The 10,761-nt window shown below is 43.3% G+C and overlaps 1 protein-coding gene across 1 annotated transcript; it reads right to left on the bottom strand.

Moving 5' to 3' along the window:
* Positions 1-339: 339 nt before the first annotated feature.
* On the bottom strand, positions 340-4,854 carry LOC138675286 (E3 ubiquitin/ISG15 ligase TRIM25-like). Its single transcript, XM_069763377.1, has one exon. It carries the CDS (start codon positions 4,817-4,819, stop codon positions 3,233-3,235), a length of 1,587 nt encoding a protein of 528 aa, XP_069619478.1. The 5' UTR covers positions 4,820-4,854; the 3' UTR covers positions 340-3,232.
* Positions 4,855-10,761: the final 5,907 nt, after the last annotated feature.

Below are 10,761 nucleotides of genomic sequence, written 5' to 3'. Positions count from 1 at the left end.
GGAGGAGGGTGGAGCACCTGCCATAATATCATTACAATATCATTGTACTATGGCCTCCATAGTGGGCAATGGCCAATAAGAGATGATCCGAACAGAGAGAACTGTAAAGTCAGGAGACGCGACCTGCTCCCGGCCTCCTGAATAAAGAAAACCTTTAGGAATCACCAGTTTCCGGGAAGTTTCAGACAAGATCGGGGGCGGTTGGGATTTGCTGACTCTTCCATGAGTCCGGATCGTCTCTTCTTATTCTTCTGGCCCTGGTGCGATGGCTGCCCGTGAGCCCCCTACAGCTGCGCCTCCAGCCCCCACTATATCACAAGGAGACACGTGACAGAGTAGTAATATTACAGGAGAGGACAGTTTATTATACCGAGTGGTTACATTAGATATAATACAGTGCGAGGATTACAAGAAAAGGAAAAACACAATCTCCAAAATGCTAGAAAACCAGAAATATCACAGAAGTGACCAACACGGGACATAACGACAACCCTTGTCCTGCGAGATAGAAAGGTGGAATAAGGTTGTCACACAGATTATTGTATGAGGAGCAGTTATACATTCTCCTGTTACACTTTATGTGTAATATGTATAGGCCGCGTCTCTGCCCCCTCCGTCCTATTGTAAGGCCCAGATTGTGACTGAGCTTCATAGGAAACTGCCAGTGACTGTATACAGCGATCCTGAGATTATACAGTATATAGTACAAGCGAGCAAACGACTGCAACACTGAAAAAGAAGCATAAACTAAACAAAAGTTTTAGAAAATATGAACAAAAAAAAAAACAATTAAAATATTGTACTTTCCCAGTTACCAACAATGACAATTTAAAACATAAAATATTTCGCATTCCCGCGTCCAGAAAAGTCCAACCTGTTGAAAATGTTAAATAATTTCACCCGTACGGTGAATATCATGAAGCAAAAAAGGAAACAAATCAAAACTCCAGAATTTCTGTTTTTTTCCGTCACCACAATTCCCTGAAAAAAATCAATCAGAAGACCCGAAAATGGCAGCTATAAAACTACAGCTCATAATGTAGAAAACAAGCCCTGAAAAGTAAAGCAGATCTCTAAAAAAGGAGACACAAACCAATTTGTTTTCAGGCCACGTTCACACGTTGAGTTTGTTTTACCTCAATATTTGTTACCAAAACCAGGAGAGGAACAATCAGAGGAAAAGTTTAATAGAAACCCGTCACCACTTCTGTATTATCCTGGTTTTAGCTTACAAATACTGAGGTAAAATACTGACCAATTACTGATCGTGTGAACGTGGCCTAAGGGGAGGTTCACACGAGAGTATGAAAAATCGTCAGTTTCATGCAGAAAAGTAGAACGATTATTTTCTCACTCATCATTTGTGTACAATTCGTTTTTTACAGCAGCAGCTACTAACCATTTAGTTTCCTGTTCATGGGCATACCCAGGATCAAAACTAGGGGAGCAAGCCATGGTCGTTCAGGTTGTAAAATTTTAGATCGCACGTACAACAGCGGGCGGCGCTTTGGGTGGAGAGGGGTTTCCACTGCGTCCAAAGCGCGGCAAGTACGCAGCGTGGAAATATACCCTAACACACTACAGCGGCACTCAGGTATTTCATTACACTCCATGCAGACATCACATATTGGATGTTTCTTTGCATGAGAGAATAGATGAATTCATTATCACATGATTACTGCACTGCTGCAGACTAAGATGGCCACTAACAGCACTCTGCAGCAGTATGTGTGTGTATAAAACCCCCCAAAATGGAGCTCTATACAATTAGGTAAAAAAAAATACTTTATTAATAATTACAAATACAATTAATATAGACAAAAAAGTTCAATTGACTCTGGTAAAAAAAAGCATGGGCCTCCAGGCATAAATGTCATTACAATTAAGTCAGAACATCACTATGGTAACAGTGCATTATATTCCTATTTTGATAAAGCTAAAGGCGAAACGCGCGTCGGGGTTGGGCCTGGTCTGTGGCATAGCAATACATCATGGGTGAGCACTGAGCATATTTGACAGATTCACTATTTTCTGCTTGTAATATACATACTGATGTTTTGGGAACTTCCTTAGTTTGATGGTAGATGTTTGATCCCTGATGCTGTGGGCACTTTGGCAATTGGCAGCTTGGCTAGATTAGACTTGCACTTACTTTAAACTTTGCATTTTGCTGCCATAATGCACATATAATGGATTGTTACCACAGTGATGTAACATCACTGATGTTCTGACTTAATTGTAATGACATTTATGCCTGGAGGCCCATGCTTTTTTTACCAGGGTCAATTGTCCTTTTTTGTCTATATTAATTGTATTTGTAATTATTCATTAATAAAGTATTGTTTGTTTACCTAATTGCATAGAACTCCATTTTTTTTGTTTATGGACATGGACACCACTTATCGCAGGGTGCGCAGGCACTGGAGAGTGGGAGTCTCAGTCTGGTACTCAGTCTGGCCTGTGGGCTGCTGTGGGCCTGTGGCACACTGTAATGGCGGCCTCTGCCTGTCTTCTCAGAATCTGCCTCAGATCCGGAGGGTTCAGAGGTGTACTTACTTACACTCTGTACATGACAAACCTCTGAACCCTGTGTGGATCCAATCCCAGCACCCCGCCGGGTGCCATAGCAACGCCACGCGGTCTCAGCCTTCTCTGCAGTAAGTCCCACCCGCCCCGCTGTCAGCTGTGTGTGGCCGGCCGCTCTCCACTACCATGGCCAGGAAGTGTTCTTTCATTGTGCGCCCCTGCTTCTATGGTTGGTACGCCCATATTCCCGTTACAGAATTGTAATGTATCCGTAAAGATCGGACGCTATACGGTGACATTTGAGTTTCTTGTGTAAATCGGATGAGTCTATGGGTTGGTAAGAAAATAATAAAAATAAAATATAATGCCATACAGCGCCACGGTATAGGATCTGATTATTACGGATACATCGTTATTCTGTAACACAGGTTACTGTAAATGGTTAATAGCTGCTGTAAAAAACGAATGGTACACGGAGAACAAGTGAGAATACGGTCGTCCCACTTTTCTGGATGAAACTCTGAATGATTTTTATACGGTTTTGTGAACCTCCCCTAAAACTAATAACAGTAATGATCCTGGGGGGTCGTCCATAATGGGGTCCACAGATCACATGACCTGTTATATTAACTGTTCAGCCAATCAGATTCCCCTCCCTGTGATGTCACCGGTCTCAGGACAAATTTCTTACAACAATTATTATTGTTCAGCTGCAGATTCTAATCCAGCCATCACCATAAAATAATGGGCGACCTAAATATAATATGGCATGAAGGGGCTCGGAGAAGGCGACAGTGAAGGTGTGTAAGTGTCTGATGGGGTTACACAGCTCATAAAAGGACAACTGCCCGGCCTCATAATCCAGACATATCCTGACTCTATCACTGCAGATCTTGTCAGGTAACTGGATCACTTCACTGTCATGTATCACTGAATACTCAATATTATCATATCTCTCCAGACCCCAGGACTTGTTATTATCTCCAATCAGTGACTGCTGCCCCCTCCTGTCTATACTGGGATAACACATCCCCATCCTCCACCTCCCTGATCTACTGCCGTCCACATCCCAGTAATGTCGTCCTGAGGTAAATCCTCTCCTGCTCATCACCTGATTATAATACTGGAATCTCTCTGCTGTTTCTGGACGTTTCTGCTTCTCTTGTGTCTCGGTTGCAGTTTTCAGGTCGTCTGATATAAGGAGATAATTACCAGCTGTGGTTACATCCAGTAATATGTCTGCAGGACCCTCCACATAGATCCCGCTCCTTATACCTGATATTACCTCACATAATGTGTGTGAGATCTCAGCCACTTCCAGGCCTTCTCCACCATGGAGCTGTTTATCATGTCCTCCTGTGTCCTCATCATCTCCCTTCTCCTCAGGATCACACAAGTCACCGGTGTCTGGTTCCTGTAAGACAGTCAGTGGATCCGTCATGTTACACAGCTCCTCAATGTGTCTCATCTTCCTGGACAGCTCGTCCTTCTTTATTTCCAGCTGATGGATCCGAGCAGACAGTGACTCTTCCTTCTCCTGCCTGGAGATCTCACTCAGGACCTTCTTCTCCAGGTCGTCCACCCGTCTCCTGATGTCTGTACACAGGGCAGTGACTCTCTCGGCTTCTCCAGCTGCTTTTTCTTGAGCTTTTCTCCTGTGCTCCTCCAGACTCCGGACTCTTTCCTCAGTCTTCTCTCCCTTTGTGATCAGTTTTTGGAGAACATTTCGTAGTTTCTTCTTCTTCTTCTTTGAGGCCTCATCCAGCATCTCCACCCGATGTCCCCGATGTTCTCCGGCCAAACTGCAGGACACACAGATACAAGCAGCGTCCTCGGTGCAGTAATATTCCAGGATCTTCTTATGGACAGAACATTTCCTTTTCTCCAGAGAAGTGCTGGGATCAGATAAGACGTGTTCTGGTGATTTGCTGTGAGATCTCAGGTGTTTATCACACAGAGAAGCCTCACAGTGTAGACAGGATCTAACAGCAGGTACCGGAGAGTCCACACAGTAAGTGCAGCAGATCCAGGTGATCTCCTCTTGTTCTTGCTGAGTAATCAGGAAACGTTCTGCGACATTATGGAGATTTATGTTCCTCATCAGTGTCGGCCGCTCCTGAAACTCTTCTCTGCATTCAGGACAGGAATAAACTCCAGACTCGTCCTGTGTATCCAGCACACGACCAATACAGACCCGGCAGAAGTTGTGTCCACATCTCAGCGTTACAGGGTCCTTAAATGTAGATAAACAGATGGAGCAGAGCAGCTCATCTCTCAGAATAACAGACGCCATGGCTGACGGAAGAAATGAAACTGAAAGTGTCTAATGCTGAACAAAGGGCAGAGTTGTAGTTACACCCAGTCACTTAACCCTTCATTTCTTCTTTCCTAAAGCGATTACTTTTTAATTCTCCAATCAGTATAGCATACCTCCCAACCGTCCCCGATCCAGCGGGACTGTCCTGATTTTGACAGTCAGCCCCACGATCCTGGGCGGGACATTACTGTCCCGCACTGGTTGGGAGGTGTATAATATCACCCGGTCAGCTCCCTGAGTCCCTGCACCCGCAGAGCAGCACACTACATATTGGCTGCTCTGTGTGCATAGGACCTGTGATGAGGTCACAGGATGGGAGGAGTCAGGGAGTCACATGATCGGGAGGACCTCCCTGTACAGGACTCTGCTGGTTGTCATGGTGCCGGACAAGGGTAAGGGTATGTGTGAGGTCAGGAGGTGTTTATAGTGTGGATGTAGCAGAGCAGTGTGTGTACGAGGTGTATGGAGCGGAGTTGTGTGTGTAAGACGTGTATGGAGCCGTGTGTACGAAGTGTACAGAGCACAGTCGCGTGTGTACGAGGTGTACGGAACGGAGCATCGTGTGAAAGGTGTATGGAGCAGAGTCTCGTGTACGAGGTGTACGGAGCGGAGCCGCATGTGCAAGGTGTATGGAGCGGAGTCGCATGTGTACGAGGTGTACGGAGCGGACGCTGGCTGTGTCGGATCGGAGCAGATATTGCTCCTCGCTCTGAGGTTGGGGTCACACTAGCGAGTTTTACGGACGTATGAGAGGTGCAGAAAATACGGATTGCACACGGTACAATGATTCTCTACGGCCCAGCTCCTATCAGCTGTATTTTACTGATCCGTATCATACGGTCTTCTACGGCCGTAGAAAATCGCAGCATGCTGCGTTTGTCACCGTATTGCGCAAAAAAAAAAAAAAAAAATTGCCAATGAAAGTCTATGGGGGCAAGAAAAATACGGATTACACATGGACCAGCAGTGTGACTTGCGAAAAATACGCAGCGGTGTTCTATAGAAAAGCCGGTAATTCAATTGCCGGCTCTTCCTATCTCCTTCACAAACCCGACATGATATGAGACATGGTTTACACATGAAAACCATCTCATATCCCTTTTTTTTTGCATATTCCACACTACTAATGTTAGTAGTGTGTATGTGCAAAATTTGGTGGCTCTAGCTATTAAAAGGGTTAAATCGCGGAAAAAATTGGCGTGGGCTCCCACGCAGTTTTCTCAGCCAGAGTGGTAAAGCCAGTGACTGAGGGCAGATATTAATAGCCTGGAGAGGGTCCACGGTTATTAACTGACTAGAATGGAGTTGCTGGAGCGATGTCCTCATAGGATCAAATCCAATCTAGACAGCTCATGACAAACTTCCAGACTGGAATTAATTCCAGGAGATCCTCCTAGATTCCAATCTAGTGGCATAAGAATTATAAATATATGCATGTATGTATGGCCACTTTTTGTAACATAATTACACACAGCACTGATTGTTCATTTTTGCCCGATTTGGACTTTTACTGTATTTCCACCAGTCCCAGCTCCGACATTTCTGAAGAGTGGAAGGAGCTAGACCGGATGATAACCTCTGAAGGAGCATGCGACTTTTGCCATTTGTTGTGTGCCCGATTTTGCCTATCGGGACTTTGCAACGCGTCGGACCCTCCTGATGTGGAGAGCCATCCAGAGGCCCGAGATCTGCAGCAGCTCGTATGTGAGCTGTGTCTGTGGTGGTATAGGGAGGTTTGACTTTTAGAGGGGTAGCGGAAATGTGGGTGGGAATTGTTACAGGATTGGGAAGATGTGTGGCGTCTACGCTTGCATCCACTCTGGCTATGGGACATGTTGGAGGTAATTATATCGGTAGCCAGGGGTGGGTTACTGGCCATAAACAGTAACGTGCTGTTTAGCATGGGTGGTGTTATAGCGTTACCATAATTAACATTATTGTTGGGATATGAAAGGGCAGGGGTTCATAGAAATTCTTAATCAGTTATTTGGGCTATAGGGAATGATGTATGATGCCCCAAGATTGCCATATAGTCTGTAGGAGGAAAAAGATCTACATTATTGCAGATCTATTATTGTGGATATTTGTGTAAATACTTCTTCATTTTTTTTAAAGATTTTGCAAGAAAACACAACGATTACACACATTGATAGAGATCAAGCAGCCAGTTACCTGTCATTAATGCCACAAGCTTCTCTCAAACTTTTTAACTAAAATTACTATAAATAAATGACAAAGCAAAAAAAATGTTTGTGCCAGGGTAACCTGTGATTTTAGTTACATATAAAAAAAAAATCTATATATTTAAATTACATTTTTAAAATACAAAACGTAACAAGACAAATGTAACATTACGCAAAACATGTTGATCATAGTTACTGCCATTAGCATGAGGTCTATATGTAGTACACTAAGATGTCACGGATCATGCATATTTTTTTTTTTTTTTTTAGACCTGTATCCCACAATCAATGGAGCACTTCTAAGATATGAAGACTTTGAATTTATATTTCGCTCATGGTGTGCAGGAGTAAGAGGAGAAATCACATGGATTAGGTCACAGGAGGCACAATCTGCTTTGAATGGTTTTTCCACAAACAAAATACATTTTAATCAATAGATCTTGGGATAATGCCGGCTTTCTTTCAGCTTTCCCCGCACATTACGATACTTTGCTCAGCCCTCAACAGTGCAGAGAGAAGTGCACCTGTGCAGGAGCGCAATGGAGGAGACTGTGTGTAAGACAGGACGCGCCATCCAAATGAAGCAGGTGAGGACGCCATCACAAGATAGGAGGCATTGTGCCAAGATCAGCAAGGCCCATCAGACCAGACTGCCCCTCCAGTGAGAATGCTGTTTTTGAAATTATACAGGTCAGCCTGGGGACTTGTACGCAGCCTTCTGGAATAAGGTATATATGGACTTACGGTGGTGGCTGCAGCTTAAATGAGATAAACCTAGTGACAAATTTGCTTTAACCAAGAGGATAAAGGATGACCAATATGTGTTGATTTGTAAGTTCTCTCTTTGCTCCTTGGGTATCAACGAGGATATACAAAGTACCCATGCTTTTTGTGCGAATGTGACAGCGGGGATAGAACTGATCACTGGAGCCAAAAAAAATTTGACCAACGAGACCATCTTTGCAACCTGGACTCAAGAATATAGTTTCCAAAAGTTTACTTTATCCTCAGAGGCGTAGCTAAAGGTTCAGGCTAGGGGGGCGAAACACATCTGAGTGGGCCCCAGGGGTGGATTAAGGGTAGCCAGGGCCCCGGGCTGTTCAGAGATTGTGGGCCCCCCCCGGTCATGTGACGGGGGTGGAGTCATGTGACGGGGTGGGGTCATGTGACGGGGGTGGGGTCATGTGATGGGGGTGGGGTCATGTGACGGGGGGTGGTCATGTGACGGGGGTGGGTGGTCAACATGTTATACCTGAACCTGATTATTCAAGAAAAATAGTTGCTGTGTGAAACTATAACCTGTCAAACATCCATTGATGTAGTCAACTTACCCTTCAGTTAGGAAGAAAAACAAAACAAAAATAAAAACACTTTAAACCATAGTTTTGAACAGTCCAATTTTAATCTGTAAACAAGACTGTTGTAAATTTTTGCAAGTTTCTCATCTAAAGTGCAACGCAAAACAGTTGAAAAAACATTTAGGGTAAGTTCACACTGGGCGTTTTTTCAGCCTTTTTTATGCTAATTTTCAGCTGCTTTTTAGAATACCAGCAAAGTCTATGAGATTTCAAAAATGTCATACATACACATTGTTTTTGTGTGATCAGTAGTTTCAGCTTTGCAGCGTTTTTGGGATATAGAGCATGTTACTTCCTTCAACGTTTTTGCTGCGTTTTTTCACCCATTGACTAGAATGGGTATAGAAAAAAACTCAGCAAAAAAGCAGGTATCAATATGTGTTGCTGAAAATCCAAGGACATTAGCATGTACAAAGAAAAAGAAAACGCGCCAAAAACGCAACAAATACGCAACAAAAAAACGAACCAAAAATGCACCTAAACCTGCGTTTTTGAGGCAGCTTCTTTCCTGCCTATAAGATCAGGTTTTCCTGCAGAAAAAAAAAAAAGCAAAAAAGCCCTGTGTGAACTAACTTACCCTCAAGTATCACATTTTCATTACAATACAGTCAAATCAATGACAAGTGTCAAATGCATAACTTATATAAATATTAAATACAACTTATATAAATATTAAATATTACTTATACACACACACACACATTTCAAAAGCTGCCAGAACCAGAAACTATAGATCAAAGTATCTTCTCCAAAAATGTAAACTCAACCACAGCACCAATAGTTTCAGGCATATCAGTACTAAATGCTATATGTTAATTTAACCTTCAACCAAGGGGTGTTAATAGAGACTGGTCAACATCAAACACGGGGAAAAGGCGACGCTGCCTCCAAGAGACCGATCCTAACCCGGAGACAACATGCAAGACAACTAGAAAACACCTCCAGATTAGGCAAAACTTCCCTTTTTTCTATGTAATAGAATCCACGTTGCTGCACAATGTAAAACTCATTGTTTTCTTATCTCCAGTCAAAAGAAAATTAGATGATGATGTAGGGCATTGAAGTCACAAAGGCTGACATTCTGGAATTAGCCTATAATATTTGGACCTGCTGGATAGACTCCTATCCGGATCCTCTTCAAAACCCCTCCTTAAATGTATCACCCTGAATGAGATACAGTATATGAAATGACAAGCTGTTATTTTTCATCTGAAGCATAAGCTCTCTGGCTATATCAAGTTATTTATGAGACAAGCTATAATATGGTACACAAAATATACCAACCACTAGATAGTGTTTGGTATAAGTTAAAGTAAATGACTAAGGCTATGTGCACACGTAGGTTCGGGTCCCTGCGGCTTCTCCCGCAGCGGATTTGATAAATCTGCAGGGCAAAACCGCTGCGGTTATCCCTGCAGATTTATCACATTTTGTCTTGTGGTTTCCGCTGCGGGTTTTACTCCTGCACTGGTTTTACTATTGATGCTGCTGCTGCATATGCAGCATCAATAGTAATGTAAAAAAAAAAAAAAAAAAAATGGTTCTACTCACCCTCTGACGTCCCGATCTCCTCGGGGCGGTCCTGTTCCAAAGAAGCTGTGCAGGAAGGACCTTCGTGATGTCACGGTCATGTTACCGCGACGTCACCGCAGGTCCTGCTCACATAGCAAACCTAAGACCGGATGGCCGCGTGCAGCACTGAGAGGTGAGTATATCATTATTTTTTATTTTAATTATTTTTTTTTACCACAAATATGGTTCCCAGGGCCTGGAGGAGAGTCCACCCCGGGTACCACCCGCACATTATCCGCTTATTCCCACATAGTGGGCACAGCCCCATGCGGGAAGTAACCGAATCAATGCATTTCTATGTGTGCAGAATCGCTGCGATTCTGCACAAATAAATGCCATGCTGCGGGTTGTAAACCACTGCGTTTCTGCACGGTTTTTCCCGCAGCATGTGCACAGCGGTTTGTGGTTTCCCATTGGTTTACATGTTTACTGTAAACGCAATGGAAACTGCTGCGGACTCGCAGCATCAAAATAGGCCGCGGTTCCACGGTAAAAACCGCAACGTGTGAACATAGCCTAAAAGTCTGATGAAAGACAGTATTCAAATATATTATCAGGATATTTTTTTCAAAAGTAAGCGTCCCCCTCCATCTTTGTTATTTCTATAATTTGGTAATTTTACGCTTTGAATTTATGTCTCATCGGAATGTAAAACCCTAAATGAGACTTTTTAAGCCAAAACTAACACATTTTTTTCCTGCATTTCTTTGCACTGTATTCATCAATTATTTGGGATACGTCAAGGGTTTTCAAAAGTTTGCATTCAATGCTTAAAAGAGAAAGGTGATTTAACCGTTCTTGGCCC

The sequence above is a fragment of the Ranitomeya imitator genome, chromosome 4 (assembly GCF_032444005.1).
Source record: "Ranitomeya imitator isolate aRanImi1 chromosome 4, aRanImi1.pri, whole genome shotgun sequence".
Classification (NCBI taxonomy): domain Eukaryota; kingdom Metazoa; phylum Chordata; class Amphibia; order Anura; family Dendrobatidae; genus Ranitomeya; species Ranitomeya imitator.
Note: the sequence above shows the minus strand (reverse complement) of the source record. Positions and strands in the feature narration are given on the sequence as shown.